This window comes from Gobio gobio (assembly GCF_949357685.1).
Source record: "Gobio gobio genome assembly, chromosome: 19".
NCBI classification, from domain to species: Eukaryota; Metazoa; Chordata; class Actinopteri; order Cypriniformes; family Gobionidae; genus Gobio; species Gobio gobio.
In genome coordinates, this window is record NC_137112.1 from 14,150,341 (window position 1) to 14,169,047 (window position 18,707).

The following is an 18,707-nucleotide window of genomic DNA, read 5'->3' on the forward strand; positions in this document are numbered from 1 at the left end:
TTAAGTGTACTTAATGAGATGTTTTAAAGAGACCTTGTTTTAAGAAACTATGTTTCTTAATCTTAACAAAATTGACCATAAGAAAGAAATGTTCTTAAAGGCACAATATGTAAGATATTATCCAAAAACCACTAGAACAAATTTAGTTGACTTGTGTGCTTACATTATCCCAAATGTTTCCAAGAATGTTAAAATCCTGAGATATAAGCATACGGACTGTATGCTTGTGTCGCGTATCAATGATATTATACCCACGTTTTTAGTAGAATCCATGGAAACATCAAAGACGCTTTAATATATGATGTGTTTTATTAGACAGGTGAGCAACTGTTTGGATCATTCATGGACAGAAAACAAATCATTGTTCTACGGCTCAACACAGTTAGTCTTATTGTTTAAATCTGGTTTCCGTGCCATGTTTTACCATGCCTAATATCATTCTCTTACTGCAGTGTGAACAAGTGTCTCCGCCGAGCGAACGCACAGAGTAGCATTATAACACAACTTTAACACACTCAAATGTTTCTAAAACATTAGCTCATACATGAACAAGTCCCGTCAGATTCTTTTCCACCGGCTGTAGTAATAATAAGGAAATAACCACCTTAATGTGTAATGTTGAAATTTTTTTTATTTTGACATGAAAGCTTACATGTTAAGGGAGCAAACTGGCCCAAAATCTCAAAATTGACCACTGCATGAAAAAACTATGTTTTCATCCTTCGTGTCTCGTCTTAAGTGGGTATCTTTACCCATTTTACTCTTAGTAATTTTAATAATTTAATAAATTGACTCGTTAAAAGTATCGGTATTGTATCGAAAACCAAATAAATGGTATAGATAAAAATAACGTATAGAAAAAACATTACAATAAATGCTCTGCTGCTATCTACAGGTTATAGTGGTAATTGATTTTTTATTTTTTAAATAAAAGTGTTTTCTATCAAATGTTGTATTTCCTACATCTAGAAACGTTTAGCTTTAAAAATGTGGAGAACAATGAACAAATAATGTTTTTTGGTCAGCACATTAAAAATAACATTCGAAGTGCCAGAAAAAAATGTTCCGTGTCCAAATACAGACACCGTGTTTCTTATTCCTACGTTCCCATTAGCTTCAAGTCTTTATTCAAGGTTTATTGCCAAATTAGGTAAGTGTGACTGTATTAAAATATAAATACAACATTAAAAAGTCAACCATTGATGGTTTTGTGTCGATGTACAGCGAGTACAGAACGACAGATAACAGTTCAACGGAAATGCCCAAGCTGGCTTATCGAAAACCAGGAAGCAACCGTGCATATGGAAAAAATGTCAAATGAAGTACATTTTAAATCATTATGTTTTAATATGTTGTTGATATTTTTAACTGTAGTGTGTTGTTCAATATTTCTTTTTTTTTTCTCATTAAAATAGATGACATACAAGTTCAATAATGACATTAATGTATATTTTAGGTTACCATAAATGCTTGTCAGTGAATTCAGCAGTGCGCTTTAATTTCTTAATTTCCATATTTCAAAAACAATAGACGTAATCATGAAATTACATATAAAGATTTACTTATGTCCTACTTAAAGGGATAGTTCACCCAAAAATGAAAATTAGCCCATGATTTACTCACCCTCAAGTCATCCTAGGTGTATATGACATTCTTCTTTCTGACGAATAACATCGGAGTTATATTACAAAAGTCCAGGCTAATCCAAGCATTAGAATTGGATTTATAGTTGCTCTATTTTTGAAGTCCATAAAAAGTGCATCTGTCCGTCAAATAACGTGCTCGACGCGGCTCCGGGGTGTTAATAAAGGCCTTTTGAAACAAATAGACTCGTTTGTGTAAGAAAAATATGCATATTTAAAACTTTATCAAGTAAACTTTCGGACGACCGCCTTCCGTGGAAAAGTGTTGAATGTTGAAAGTGAAACTCAAGATGCTTTCAACACTTTTTCCATAAATTGAACAGGGAAGGCGGTCGGCCAACAGTTTACTTACAGGTGGTTTTCACGAGAGGCGTCAATTCTCTTTACGTCTACGTCATGCGTCGGGTCAGAGGTCACTCTTCCGCCGGAACTAGACTCACATACGGCCGTTGCCGGAAGCCAGTGATTATAGTTTATAAAGTTTTAAATATGGATATTTTTCTTACACAAACGCATCGATTCGCTTCAGAAGGCCTTTATTAACACCCCAGAGCCGCGTGGAGCAGTTATTTGATGGGCAGATGCACTTTTTATGGACTTCAAAAACAGAGCAACTATGAATCCAATTCTAATGCTTGGATTAGCCTGGACTTTTGTAATATAACTCCGATTTTATTCGTCTGAAAGAAGAATGTCATATACACCTAGGATGACTTGAGGGTGAGTCAATTATGGTCTTATTTTCATTTTTGGGTGAACTATCCCTTTAAGTCGGTCAAAAAACACTTTCAAGTTCAACTAAATTAAATAAAAAATGTAAGCTAACAATTTAAACAATTAAAATGAAGTGTCCAAAAACATTACTTTCAAATCATATTTACGTATATTATTTTAAAGTACATTATGTCTGTGATAAGTCTTCTTCTTTTTCACAAGGGTACTCTAAATAACATACAGCCTTTTTTACCTTTCATTTTACATTTCTAGCGCTTTGTAAATGCCCTTGTCTGTGGCTATTTTGTAATTGAATGACATTGTCAGTTTTGCCCCTCTTCTTTTATTGATTTCTAGTTTGCAAGTACACCGTCCACAGCAGCTGCGCCAACAAAAACCACACACCATGCGTCAGGACCTTTGTCAGGTCCGAAACAGAGATAGGGGTGAGAGATGATATCAGAACATGCATGCTAATGAATATACCCTATCATTGTGTTCTGCTTTATTTGCTAATTGTGTGTTCAATTGATTCACAAAAGGCACTAAAGAAATAGTTTTTTTAATTTAATATTTAATAATAATACCCTCAACCATCCTAGGTGTATATGACATTCTTCTTTCAGACAAACACAATCGGAGCTGGCTCTTCCCAGCGTTATAATGGCAGTGAATAGTGCAATAGTTGACGCATTTAAGAAAAATAGACACACAGCCCAACATGGTGGTAATCAAGAGTCAGATGGTTTTCACGAGAGGCGTCAATTCTCTTTACGCCTACGTCATGCGTCGGGTCAGAGGTCACTCTTCCGCCGGAACTAGACTCACGTACGGCCGTTGCCGGAAGCCAGTGATTATAGTTTATAAAGTTATAAATATGGATATTTTTCATACAAAAACTCATGGCTTCGCTTCAGAAGGCCTTTATTAACCCCCGGAGCTGTATGGATTACTTTTAAAATGGATGGATGTACTTTTTTGGGCTTCAAAATCTAATTTACCATTTTACTGCCATTATAAAGCTGGGAAGAGCCAGGATATTTTTTTTATATAATTTAGATTGTGTTCGGCTGAAAGAAGAACACAATCGAAATCTAGGATGGCTTGAGGGTGAGGAAATTATGGGATAATTTTCATTTTTGGGTGAACTATTCCTTTAAAGGGGTCATGAACTGTGTTGTTTTATTGTTTTATGTTTCATGAGGTGCACTTATAATTATCACTTTGGCCCTGTCCCAAATGGCACACTTCATGTGCACTTTCGGTCTTGTGGACAATGGTCGTTATGTGTGCATGTCCATGAAGTTTATGAGACCGCAGAGTGTCCCATTTGTCATTTTAGGTCTTAAAAGGGTGCTCGCGAGCAGCCCCTTTGCGGTCGATATGCGCCCTCGATTACGTTGTGAAAGTGCGAGGAAGACCGTGAGGGTTTAGGGTGCCATGTGGGACAGGGCCAATATCACACTCTTGGACTGTTTTGCACCATTTCCGCCACTGGTCTGTCACCATAGTTACTGATCTCATTCATCATCACTGTCAGCTGTGTGTCGTTTATTACCTCGTTTGGTCTGTGCATTTAAGTCTTGTGTTTTCAGTTCTCTGTCCGCTCTTGTTCAAGTATGGTTGTGTTTTGCTTGCTGTCTGAATGTGGAGTCAAACTGTGGATATTATTAAATGCTATTTGAACTGTTCATCTTCGTACGCAGCTCAACTGTGACAATGTTAGTATGATTTTACATCAAAAATATTCATAATAAATGGCATTTTTTTGCCGCTGATTTGAATGCTCTTTTTGAAGGGGCGTGTCTGCTGTGACTTAGACTTCAGTGTGATATACATATGAAATGTCCAAGTATTGCATATTAAGTTCAAATATTGTATTTTTTACTATTACAGCTCTCAAGGTTAACTAATCGTGAAAAGTGTTGATTATATTCAGATCTATGGCATTATATTCAGATCTATGGCATTATATTCAGGTCGTGGCATGAAAGGTTGCAGTGATGATGATTGTAGCCGATCACACACATGTTGAGCGCATTAATGCAGGATCTCGTCATTGTAACTCGATTTCTGCTCATGAACGAATGCTTTCATCATAACTAACAGTGCAAACACAATGTAAATAAGAGATTTGTTGATTATAAAGGGAGTTTTGGAGCGAGTCCAGAACTCAGTCACTGATAAACTTGCGCTTTAATTGACAGCTCCAGCGATTGTAAAGGGAGCGTTCTTTGATCACTTTCTATATAAAATTTAATCAGTTTTAATAACAGATTATTTTCATCCTACTAAGAGAAACAATGTGGAGTTGAGCGTTTAGTCACTGGTTTGATTTACTGACAAGCAGACAAAGAACATCTGACTGTCTATGAATCATATCAGAAATCACTGGTCTCAGATCAGGCATTAGAATTAACACGGTTACTCACATGTTGAGGCATTTCTGTCGAGACCATATCGTAAAAGTCTGTTTGTAAAGCCTGATTTTCCCAAAGAATCCACAATGAAATGTAGCGAATACAAATAAATAATGCTCAACTGAGACATTCTCATTGTTAAAATAAATAAGCACATTCCTAGCATTGGGATCCTTTGGAATTTTTAGTCTGTTTGTCTCTCCTCGTCATCTCACTAACACTCCAGTGGGCGGGGCCAAAGTTGTGCTAATGAAGTGGGCGTTGATCTTCTTCTGCAGAGGCGGTCTTTCACCGTCTATTATAGGCAACAAGTCGTTCTCTGGGCTTGGTTACAAAAAAAGCTAAATAATAAACGTTTTTGGACTAACAAGGAAGTTCTCAGTTCTGAAACAGGATATTCTAATAGTATGATGACCTCTTATATGTCAAAAGCTCAAGGAAAATTTGATTTCTCAGTTCATGACCCCTTTAATGCAAGTTAATGCTTGGCATGTGAATTACTGTTTTTCCCCCTTTTCCAGTGTTCAGTTCATGATTGGATCAGTGCTGACTGTGAGTCCAACAAATGTGAGATTTGCCACAAAAAGATCAAGATTCTCACAGGAAAGAGCTGTGCGTGGTGCCACCACATGGTGAGCGCTGATTTCTTTGTCCAGACAAATTTACATCTGATCATTTAGCAGATCTTTTATCCAGACAAAGCAAACTTACAAGAGAGGCAATCAAACCAACAATAGGGAAACAATATGTAAGTGCTGTGGCAAGTCATTTAGTCTAGCGCAGTACAATAATATCAGTATTAATAATAATATGTATACAGTAATATTCAATCTAATTTTTATATGTTAATAAATGTATAGAATAGAAATAAAACAGAAAATATTAATGGGTCAAGTATTGATGAAAAACATTCTTGAAAATAGCTAAAGACTCAACAGCTCGTGTTGAGTTGGGCAGGTCATTCAAGGTAAAGTTGTAAAGTGATTTTGTGCCTCTTTGGGATGGCACCACAAGGCGTTCTGGAGGGCACATAGGTCTGAAGTAGTGGAAAACGCCTCCATTGTAGTCTTGACCAACACGTCACAATATTCCTCATTTAAATCATTCATACGCAGGATAAAGGGGCGGGGCCTGGTTGAGTTAGTTAGTAGTGTGTTGAAACTGGTGGTTATGGTAAGGGGTGGGACATTTACCAAACACCAATCACAACACACTGCTCCAGCAGACCAATCAGAGCACATTGTGCTTTTCAGTAGGAGGGGCTTCATAATTCCTGTTTCCACCGAAATTACCCAGAACAATTTGTCCCAGGAACTTTTTTCCCCCCAGAATTGTATAGACATTTAAAAATGGTGGTTGAAATAAAATGCTGCGTGAACTCAACCAATCAGCATGTTCAGCGTCCAAGTCCCACCCCCGAATGTTCCTGAACTTTGAAAAAGTACTAACTCGCGAACAGGGACTTTCTGAGGGGGACATTTTTACCCGGAACTTAACTTAGGCCCTGGTTCCTGCAGTCGAAACTAGGGTTGCAAAGTTCCGGGAATTTTCAAAGTTGGAAACTTTCCGTGCGAATTAAGGGGAATTGATGGGAATAAACTGGGCAAAATGGCAGGTTTGCCTATTCCAGGGAACTTTAATGTGGTTGAAAAAAAAATCAATCAGTTAAAACAACCAGATTTAATGCAATTTCAGTTTTTCTACAGAATTTCAGAATTTCTACCCTGTACATTCCCCAATCACATGCACACAACACATTACTGCAGGGATATTGAGGACACACACCCTGCATGCACTGTGCATTCCTCCATATCATGCACATTTGATACAGAAAAAACAGTAATATTGTGAAATATTATTACAATTTAAAACAATGTTTTTCTATTTGAATATACTTTTAAAATGTAATTTATTCCTGTGATCAAAGCTGAATTTTCAGCATCATTACTCCAGTCTTCAGTGTCACATGATCCTTCAGAAATCATTCTCATATGATGATTTGTTATCAAGGAAACAGCTGTGCTGCTTAATATTTTTTATAACCTGTGATAAAAACCTGCGATTCTTTCTTTTTGAAAATAAATGAATACTTTTATTCAGCAAGGAAGGTGTTAAATTGATTAAAACATTTGATAGTAAAGACTTATATTGTTAGAAAAGATTTCTATTTTGATAACTTTTTATTCATCAACGGTTCCAAAAAAATATTAAGCAGCACGACTGTTTCCAACATTGATAACTGAGTATCAAATCATCATATTAGAATGATTTCTGAAGGATCATGTGACACTGAAATAAATAACACTGTAATGAAGTTCGGTATAGGAAGAAGGAGGTGGGAACCGGCCAACATTCAGCAACTTTAATAAATAAATCAACACAAACTGAAAGTAAAAGCGGAAGCCTCTCACGGACGACTGCCGCGCACACACACATAACATAAGGTAAACAAAACACAACGTAAAGTCCAGGCCTGGCACTCTCTCCTCTTTCACTAGTGTCGCTCGTCCTTATATGCCTCCGTGCTCCCTCATGAGAGGAATCGAGACCGGTGTGTCTCGCAGGTGACACTCATCCTCAATTACACCCCGGTCTTGCTCGCTCATCCCACGTCTCTCGCTCGTCAACCTCGCCACAAACACATGCATAACAATTGCTGCAGGAAAAATATATGTATTTTACATATTTACTAAATTAGAAGTAATTAATAGGAAAATATACCAATATGCAAAAAAAAAAGAAACTACCTACCTAAGCATTGTTGCAGACCATGTACACCCTTTCATGGAAACGGTATTTCCTGTTGGCATTTCAGAAATTTACCGGAAACATTCCGCCCTTTTGCAGCCCTAGTTGAAACACACGTGTACCACCCCAAAGTCCCTAGTTCCTGGGGAAAGTTCCTGCGGTATAGAGACAGGAACTAAACAAAGCGTTACTGACAGACTGGGAAGAGAGGAGCTGCAACAATGGAGAATATGGGGAAATAATCAACATTCAAACCTGCTCTAGAAGAGCCCAAAAACGAAAAATAGCAATAATACGGCCTCTTTTATTTAGTTGGTTGTTTTATTTAGACATGTCTGTTCCTGTGTATTCTAATGTTTTCTATCTTTACTGGTTTTGCTGATGATGAGCGTAGCGTCACAGTGACTGTGTTCCTCTGGGCTCGTCGCTCTGTGACTGTGGGCGATTACAGCGTCACATCCTTCCACCGTGGGCCATATGTGCTGTAAGCAGGAGCCAGAACAACATAAAACCATTATTAGTGTTGTTGTTATGTATTGCAGTTTGGCTAGAATTATAAGAACATTTTATATACAATAATTATAACTTTTGTTTTTCTCATGTTCATTTATAGATGGATCAAGCTGACTCTCTTTCGGGAAGCAGTCTGGGAGAAAATTACCTGGTAAACATAAACTCAGATGGACACTTTTTGCAGGCAAGCAGTTCTACACTCCAAATATTATAATTAAATATTGTTGTGATACAAAATGTTTGACAAAATGTATGCATGTGCTTTCTCTATTACTCTACTGTATGTATATCTCTATGAAGATATTTCCTGTGAAGGACACACACCCTCTATTGGTGTTTGTAAATCCAAAGAGTGGCGGAAAACAAGGAAAGAGGTATTCTGATATTAATAAAAATATTTTTTTTATTTAATTCCCTTTCATGTAGTGTGTAATAGAGCTGTTTGTGAATGTAAAAGATCTGCAAAGTTTCAAAGATCAAAGTGCAGATAAATTGAGTTTTCGTCTCCTAAAAGTAAGAATTGATTCTGAACTGAAACGAGTAGTCAGGGATTCCAGTCTCACTTCCTGCTCAATCTACGTATGTTTGTAACAGATTTGCATAATGCCCGCCTCTGGTCTTGATTGGCTGAACAGTGTCTCTTTGCCCCGCCCTCAAACGCTGTAGTTGTATCTGAGACTGGAAGAGTTTGGCTCGTGTTGTTCATGTGGAGAAGACACTGTTCTCTGCTGCAAAAGCAAACCCACTTTGATGAGATTGAGACGGTAAAACCCTCGCCATTGTTACTGCTCGTATCACAGATTCAGATATGATAATGAGCATTTGGTTTCTGACCAATCAGAGCAGAGAGTCTATCCGAGAGGCGGGGTTTAGTGAGACCGAATCTTTGATGGAAGCATTTCAGACACTGAGAGAAAAGAGCTGATGCTGCAGTGGATATTATGAGAAAGTGTTTTTGACCTTGGATGCATGTAAACCTGTTGTAGGAGACTCTAGCATAGCATAATAGAGGCACTATAATATGACTTTAAAAAACTATTTGTTAAAACAATTACTGTTGGCTCTTTTGTCCCCTAAAATGGTTGAGATTAGAACACTTTTTTCACATTTACCTAATAAGCACATATAAAATGAATTGCTTAATGACATAATCTGGTTTATTGCAGGGTGTTGAGAAAGTTTCAATACCTCCTGAACCCACGACAGGTTTACAATCTCAACAATGGAGGACCAAATCCAGGGTATGTTTTTATAAATAGAGCCGAACAACACACACTCTAAAAAACACTGCTCTCTTCTGGAGAGGTCGCAAAAAGCCTGCGATAAATAACTCAAGCCCTGGGTTGTTTGACTTAGGATCTGAGTAATACAAAAACTGCCCAAACACTGGGTTGTTACGTCTGACCCAGGATCTGTGTAACACAAAAACTACCCAAACACTGGGTTGTTACGTCTGACCCAGGATCTGTGTAACACAAAAGCTGCCCAAACACTGGGTTGTTACATCTAACCCAGGATATGGGTAACACAAAAACTGCCCAAACACTGGGTTGTTACATCTGACCCAGGATCTGTATAACACAAAAACTGCCCAAACACTGTGTTGTTGCGTCTGACCCAGGAGCTGGGTTAAACAAAAACTAACCCAAACACTGGGTTGTTGCGTCTGACCCAGGAGCTGGGTTAAACAAAATCTACCCAAACACTGGGTTGTTACATCTAACCCAGGATATGGGTAACACAAAAACTGCCCAAACACTGGGTTGTTACATCTAACCCAGGATATGGGTAACACAAAAACTGCCCAAACACTGGGTTGTTACATCTGATCCAGGATCTGTGTAACACAAAAACTGCCCAAACACTGGGTTGACTGCCCAAACACAGGGTTGTTATGTCTGACCCAGGAGCTGGGTTAAATAAAAACTACCCAAACACTGGGTGTTTGCGTCTGACCCAGGAGCTGGGTTAAACAAAAACTACCCAACACTGGGTTGTTACGTCTGAACCAGGATCTGGGTAACACAAAAACTGCCCAAACACTGGGTTGTTACATCTGACCCAGGATCTGTGAAACACAAAAACTGCCCAAACATTGGGTTGTTACGACTGATCCAGGATCTGGGTAACACAAAAACTGCCCAAACACTGGGTTGTTACGTCTGACCCAGGATCTGGGTAACACAAAAACTGCCCAAACACTGGGTTGTTGCGTCTGACCCAGGATCTGGGTAACACAAAAACTACCCAAACACTGGGTTGTTACATCTGACCCAGGATCTGTGTAACACAAAAACTGCCCAAACACAGGGTTGTAATGTCTGACCCAGGAGCTGGGTTAAATAAAAACTACCCAAACACTGGGTTGTTGCATCTGACCCAGGAGCTGGGTTAAACAAAACCTACCCAAACACTGGGTTGTTACGTCTGACCCAGGATCTGTATAACACAAAAACTGCCCAAACACTGGGTTGTTGCGTCTGACCCAGGATCTGTATAACACAAAAACTGCCCAAACACTGGGTTGTTGCGTCTGACCCAGGATCTGTGTAACACAAAAACTGCCCAAACACTGGGTTGTTACGCCTGATCCAGGATCTGTATAACACAAAAACAGCCCAAACACTGGGTTGTTACATCTGACCCAGGATCTGGGTAACACAAAATTGCCCAAACACTGGGTTGTTGCGTCTGACCCAGGATCTGTGTAACACAAAAACTACCCAAACACTGGGTTGTTACGTCTGACCCAGGATCTGTATAACACAAAAACTGCCCAAACACTGGGTTGTTGCGTCTGACCCAGGATCTGTGTAACACAAAAACTACCCAAACACTGGGTTGTTACGTCTGACCCAGGATCTGTATAACACAAAAACTGCCCAAACACTGGGTTGTTGCGTCTGACCCAGGATCTGTGTAACACAAAAACTACCCAAACACTGGGTTGTTACATCTGACCCAGGATCTGTGTAACACAAAAACTGCCCAAACACTGGGTTGTTACATCTGACCCAAGATCTGTGTAACACAAAAACTGCCCAAACACAGGGTTGTTACGTCTGACCCAGGAGCTGGGTTAAATAAAAACTGCCCAAACACTGGGTTGTTGCGTCTGACCCAGGATCTGGGTAACACAAAAACTGCCCAAACACTGGGTTGTTACGCCTGACCCAGGATCTGTGTAACACAAAAACTGCCCAAACACTGGGTTGTTACATCTGACCCAGGATCTGGGTAACACAAAAACTGCCCAAACACTGGGTTGTTACATCTGACCCAGGATCTGGGTAACACAAAAACTGCCCAAACACTGGGTTGTTACATCTGACCCAGGATCTGTGTAACACAAAAACTGCCCAAACACAGGGTTGTTACGTCTGACCCAGGAGCTGGGTTAAATAAAAACTGCCCAAACACGGGTTGTTGCGTCTGACCCAGGATCTGGGTAACACAAAAACTGCCCAAACACTGGGTTGTTACGCCTGATCCAGGATCTGGGTAACACAAAAACTGCCCAAACACTGGGTTGTTATGCCTGATCCAGGATCTGGGTTACACAAAATCTACCCAAACACTGGGTTGTTATGCCTGATCCAGGATCTGGGTAACACAAAAACTGCCCAAACACTGGGTTGTTACGCCTGATCCAGGATCTGGGTAACACAAAAACTGCCCAAACACTGGGTTGTTATGCCTGATCCAGGATCTGGGTAACACAAAATCTACCCAAACACTGACTGCCCCATTACAAAAGAAGCACGAAACAATCTCATGTATGTCTATTCGTTTCAGACTCCAGCTCTTTCAAAATCTTCATAAATACAGAATTCTGGTCTGTGGAGGAGACGGCACTGTCGGCTGGATTTTGGATGCTATTGGTGAGAAACTCAAATCCAAAGATTTGTCATATGCATGCAGTTTTATTTAATCACATAATATTTAGTTACCTATTAAACCACACAGCTGTTTTTATTGTAATTTATGAATATATTCTCCAGCCAATGAATTTAGGAAAACATGTAAGGACATATTGCATTCAAAATTGCACTCGTCCATTTTTTTAGGCTTTAAGGTTCTTTATTTTTAGCTACTTTGCTTCGAAGTAACCTTTCTCATTTTTTCTGATCTTGTTTCATGTGAGAAGTATATAGTAAAATATGTTGACTCACAATTATTACCTGAAAAAAAATATTTTAGGGCTGGCATGGAGTTCTAGGATTTTATTCATTTACATGGCTTTTCCAGGTCTAGAAATCACACTTTTAACCCTATAAATCGTACTCTATCATATTTAATACGCAAATTTCTAGATCAACATGATCAAAACTTTGCTGAAAAAACGTTGTACACAATCTACTACATGCCTTCTCTCGTCTGATTGATAGTTCAGACTTTTTTAGCAAGTAAAAAGATTTTAAGATAATTGTTAAAACTGTCCACCTTCAGGTCGTGGTCCATGTGATGTTTTCTTACTGATTCTTGTAAAGTAAATGTAATAACTTGTATATTGTTAGTAATATTTCTTACTGGTCTAAAGCACATTAGGTTTATATGATAATCCATATGCCAAATGCCATAAAATGTGAGTATCAAATATGATCATCAGGCTTTTGAGGAAGGTTTATTTGTTCATCTCTCAATCATTTAATAAAACTTCTGAGCTTTGATTATAAAACTAAGCATTTAAATATTATCTTACTAAGTCATATTTTTGGAGATATAAAGTGAAGTACATAACATAATATACATATAGTATATATAATACATAATATATATATATATATATATATATATATATATATATATATATATATATATATATATATATATATATATATATATATATATATATATATATATATATATATATATATATTGCCAAAAGTATTGGGACACCCCTCCAAGTCATTGAATTCAGGTGTTCCAATCACTTCTATGGCCACAGGTGTATAAAATCAAGCACTAGGCATGCAGACGCTTCTACAAACATTTGTGAAAGAATGGGTCGCTCTCAGGAGCTCAGTGAATTCAAACGGGTACCGTGATAGGTTAACACCTGTGCAATAAGTCCATTTGCACTGATGTTGGACGAGAAGGCCTGGCTCGCAGTCTCCACTCTAATTCATCCCAAATGTGTTCTATCAGGTTGAGGTCAGGACTCTGTGCAGGCCAGTCAAGTTCCTCCACACCAAACTCGCTCATCCATGTCTTTATGGACCTTGCTTTGTGCAGTCATGTTGGAACAGGAAGGGGCCAACCCCAAACTGTTCCCACAAAGTTGTGAGCATGAAATTGTCCAAAATGTCTGGGTATGCTGAAGCATTAAGAGTTCCTTTCACTGGAACTAAGGGGCCAAGCCCAACCCCTGAAAAACAACTCCACACCATAATCCCCCATCCACCAAACTTTACACTTGGCACAATGCAGTCAGGCAAGTATCGTTCTCCTGGCAACTGCCAAACCCAGACTCGTCCATGGGATTGCCAGACAGAGAAGCGTGATTGGTCACTCCAGAGAACAGTCTCCACTGCTCTAGAGTCCAGTGGCGGCGTGCTTTACACCACTGCATCCCACGCTTTGCATTGCACTTGGTGATGTAAGGCTTGGATGAGCTGCTCGGCCATGGAAACCCATTCCATGAAGCTCTCTACGCACTGTTCTTGAGCTAATGTGAAGGCCAAACGAAGTTTGGGGGTCTGTAGCTGCTGACTCTGCAGAAAGTTGGCGACTTCTGTGCACTGTGCACCTCAGCATGCGCTGACCCCGCTCTGTGATTTTACGTGGCCTACCACTTTGAGGCTGAGTTGCTGATGCCCAATTGCTTCCACTTTGTTATAATACCACTAACAGTTGAGCATGGCATATTTAGTATTGAGGAAATTTCACTGACTTATTGCCCAGGTGGTAACCTATCACGGTACCCGCTTGAATTCACTGAGCTCCTGAGAGTGACCCATTCTGTCACAAATGTTTGTAGAAGCGCCTGCATGCCTAATGCTTGATTTTATGCTCTAACATTTTATACAAGTTTGCTGAGGCCCCTGGTTGAGAACTACTGCCTCCAGTCATTTAGTGCACTTAAACCCTCACATTCATCTGCCATGCCCACATCTCAGCATTCAATCAACTAGTCCCTGCCCTACACTTTTTCTTTTTCAATAATCTGTTATACTCGGATCGGATGTATGCCACAATACAGAAGAAATTATCTGTTGCTACTTTCATTTCATCATGACTTGTGTTATTTCTCAGTACTTACCACTGAAATTATTAAGTAAACGAGTTGATTTAAGCAGACATGTTGTTTTATTTATTCCTCAGATAAAGCTGATATGGTCATTCACCCTCCAGTTGCAGTCCTTCCTCTAGGAACAGGAAATGATCTGGCACGATGTCTGCACTGGGGAGGAGGTGGGTCTCCTCTTCAACAGCTGCATCATTCACTTGCTCACTTCATGCTGCTGTATGATGTACATACATGAGATGAAGGCTGTTTATTAATAGTAATAATAATAGGCGCTGCTATGTTGACATCACATGACAACCTGTGTCATGCAATAGACCTGGGGCCTGTACCATGATGGCAGTTTAACAAACTCAGGGTTACAGGATTAGTTTCGAGTTGACAAAACCAAACCAATCCATTCAGGCTTTGTTGGTCACATGATGCTGATCATCAGCTTTCTCTGTCAACTCAGGCTTTGATCCTGAGTTTAGGAGTTTAGTTGTGACATCAGTAGCGAACAGCCAATCACATGCTGTGGATCAACTGAGATTCACTTCTCGCGAGAGAAGCAGCGAGATTCATTTCTCTCTTCTGCAGAATATTACATGATTGAAAAATGTTAAGAATTGAAACAAATGTACACAGCAAGAAGAAAAGAGCGGTCTATTAAAGAGGACAACATAAAGAAAAATCGTATATGTCAATGCAAGTAAAAGTTATGAAGTTTGTGAACCAGCAGCCATATCACCCTGACGCCCAAGACTGGTTTCCCACTGAAGCTAAGCAGGGCTGAGCCTGGTTAGTACCTGGATGGGAGACCAACTGGGAAAACCAGGTAGCTGCTGGTAGAGGTGTTAGTGAGGCCAGCAGGGGGTGCTCACCCTGTGGTCTGTGTGGGTCCTAACGCCCCAGTATAGTGATTGGGACACTATACTGTAACAAGCACCGTCCTTCGGATGAGACGTTAAACCGAGGTCCTGACTCTCTGTGGTCATTAAAAATCCCAGGATGTCCTTCGATAAAGAGTAGGGGTGTAACCCCGGCATCCTGGCCAAATTTGCCCATTGGCCCTCTCCATCATGGCCTCCTAATCATCCCCATATACAGATTGGCTTCATCACTCTGTCTCCTCTCCACCAATCAGCTGGTGTGTGGTGGGCGTTCTGGCGCAATATGGCTGCCGTCGCATCATCCAGGTGGATGCTGCACATTGGTAGTGGTTGAGGAGAATCCCCCTTCTATATGTAAAGCGCTTTGAGTGCCTAGAAAAGCGCTATATAAATGTAACAAATTATTATTATTATTATTATTAAGTTAGTTTAGTTGATATATAGAGAGAACTGAACATTTAAGCTCACATGTAGTAATTTTTATAGCTGTATTTATTGATTTTTAAGATTATTTGTATGACCTGTATATAGTCTACCTGTAAGTGCCTATTAATGATTGATTAACTAAAATGATACATGTGTAATTGATTAAGGGTATAATAATTACATAAATTATGTATAATAAAATCGAACCAAACAAAAACAAGAAACTCTACACTATATACAAACTACAGACAAAAGTCAGTATCAGTCTCCCAGAAACACATTCCCATTAAGTCAAATGTTATTTCTGAATGTTCTCGGAACATTTAAAATGTCCACAAACGTTTTACAAACGTTAAGGGAACTTTTGCAAACATTATGAGAATGTTTCAGAGTGTTCAGAGAACATGGAATGTTGGCTAACGTTCTGGAAAGTTTCTCTCAAAGTTATGAACAACATTTTTTCGTTTGTTCAAAGTTACGAGGCCGGTGACATAAACTGCTAAGATAAATCACAAGATAAATCATACATGTAACACTATAGACCTTAGCATCTTTGATTTTTCTGGGAATGAAAGCAAGGCTTTGAGGGATAGACTTACATTCAGTGGGTTGTGCTGTTATTAGGGGTTCAAGCGCGCAACGCTAAAACCCTATTGTAATTGTTACATTTTCCAAGGATCAGCATTGTCCCCTAAAAGTGATCGGGCAGACCAAACCGTAAGTTGTAGAGACTTGAAACTTTGAGGGATGGTAGTACTCACACTGCCTACGATGTCACCAAGGCTCGTCCTGATCGGCCTGATGGGGGCGCTACAGCGGTCAAAAGTACTAAATAGCTCAGAAACCCTTACTCTCTTTCTCCCACTCAAACACGCACACACAATGGACACACACTCGCACAGAAAAACGTGTTGTCAGCGCCACTTTGACGATTTTAACAGTAAAATAGTCTAGCAACTTAACAGCTACATGACATTTCTCACTAGCGAGGTAATAATAATATTAAAAAATATATATATATTCACTTGTGTGCGGAACTCTATAGTTAATTTCTGTAAGTGAGGATAGCAAAATAAAGTAAACTGTGACATATTATACCCAAACATTCTTCATACAGTGACTACCAGTAAAATTGATTAAAATTGGGATCAAAATGATTCAGACACTTTGACTTGATCATGTTTGGCTGAAGTGTTTTTTCTTTAATTGCTAATGTGACCTTTGACACCACAGACTGAACTAAATGAAGCATTGCTTGGTCATTGGTCGACCTAAATTGGTATTATCTAATTGTGTTCTGCTGATTGGTTGATTGTAATCCATTACATCCCTTTCTGTCAAAGTGATCTGACATTATCAAGATGAATTTGTTCTGACACAGTTTAACTCTGAGTTCTGTTATATTTTATGACCATTTTCTAAACTATAGCGAATAAACAGTGATAATGTGAGAAAAAGGTGTCTGAATACATTTTGGTTTGACTGTAAGCAGAATATTATTTTTAGTCAATTATTCCTTACAAATAAACATCCAACTAAAATATTTACGGAAAAAATTAATTAATGAACATGTAGATTATAAATAATGTTTTTGTGCTAATGCTTTGAGAACATTATTAATTAACGTTACTTCATAACTTTAAGAGAACCTTGCCAGAATGTTAGCCAAGTTCTAAGTACGTTTCCTGTTACCTGGGACAGTGACCATATAGATCACCATATGCAATCCACAAGACAGACTGAGTGCAAAGGGCGAAGATATATATTTGCGCAAATCATTTTACCAACGAGGGTCAGTACAACGCTGGATTTGAGAAAAAGTTGTTTCCGAAGGATGGGTCAGAACCAGCGCTTTGTGCTTTAACTTCATACCAGAACAAGTGAGGATGACACGTCATATTCTGTGAATGTTTGCAAATGTCCTTTCTGAATGAGCTTTTCTAGAACGCTGTACGGCTAATATGGCTAAAGTTAGCATCGTCTCTGACTGTATTCACAGAGACTAGAGCTCTGTCGTTAGTTTTATCCCGAAAACGCTCACTGTCTGTAATTCATAAACACACATTTATTATGCATTGTATAGTCGGGTGACGGACATGTTACGTTCCCACACGAGCACCTATACAACAATTTATAGATTAACATGACTAGTCCATGAGTTGAATCAACGTAACTCCACAACAACTAACGTCACATAAATGATCCACTAACCATTTAGAAACGTCCATGTGTGTCTAAAAGTGTCGCCCTCTTCCTGAGTCTCTCATCTGTGTCGACTCCGGATCAAACATGTACGGCTGCTCCACAGCTGGTTATTTCTGACATTTGAGTGAGATTCGCCTGTTTTGTTGTTGACGGAGTATAAAAGCTCATGCAAAGGATCCGTCCTCTTCTAGAAGGGGGGCGGGGAGCAGCAGCTCATTTGCATTTAAAGGGACACACACAAAAACAGCACCAAAATAGGGGCAAATTTTGACAAGCTATAATAAATGATCTGGGGAGTATTTTGAGCTGAAACTTCAAAGACACATTCTGGGGACACCAGAGATTTATATTAGCCTACATCTTGTGAAAAAGGGCATAATATGTCCCCTTTAACTTTGATAGACCTTGCCAGAACATTAGCCAAAGTCCTAAGAATGTTTCCTGTTAGCTGGGATAGTGCCCGTATAGATCGCCATATGCAATTCAGAAGACAGAGTGCAAAGGGTGACGATAAAATGCCCTAAAAATACGTTTTTTAAACGTTTTGAATCGTCTTTCAGAAGGTAAAAGTCAGTATTCACAATTCAAGATGTTGTTCTTATATGTGTTGGATTAAACAGGATATGAAGGCAGTGATCTGACAGAAGTCCTTAAGCAGATTGAGGAGAGCACATTAATGCAGATGGATCGCTGGAGTTTGCGAGTCATTCAAGCTGATCTGGCAGATGAGGGCGACCCCGTGCCTAATGACATCATCAACAACTATTTCTCTATCGGTGTGGTGAGCGCCAAGAGTCTGGACTGAAACGTTTTATTTTCCTCTTGACAAATGGTCCAGCTATGAAGCCAGATTTCAAATCACTTGGCTCTTAGAATGGTGGCACTGTATTTCTGTAATTGGCAGCTGTATTGTATTTGT

General features: G+C 39.2%; 1 protein-coding gene across 2 annotated transcripts in view; it reads left to right on the forward strand.

Annotated features, from left to right (window-relative positions):
* The window catches only part of dgkab (diacylglycerol kinase, alpha b), a 69,136-nt gene that overhangs the window by 18,933 nt on the left and 31,496 nt on the right, over nt 1-18,707 (forward strand). For both annotated transcript variants that reach the window (XM_079844210.1, XM_079844209.1), the window contains exons 10-18: nt 2,715-2,803; nt 5,299-5,409; nt 7,920-8,009; nt 8,139-8,222; nt 8,339-8,412; nt 9,205-9,279; nt 11,834-11,919; nt 14,363-14,452; nt 18,409-18,569. In XM_079844210.1, coding sequence (XP_079700336.1) covers nt 2,715-2,803; nt 5,299-5,409; nt 7,920-8,009; nt 8,139-8,222; nt 8,339-8,412; nt 9,205-9,279; nt 11,834-11,919; nt 14,363-14,452; nt 18,409-18,569 — 860 coding nt within the window. The remainder of the gene's footprint in view (nt 1-2,714; nt 2,804-5,298; nt 5,410-7,919; nt 8,010-8,138; nt 8,223-8,338; nt 8,413-9,204; nt 9,280-11,833; nt 11,920-14,362; nt 14,453-18,408; nt 18,570-18,707) is intronic.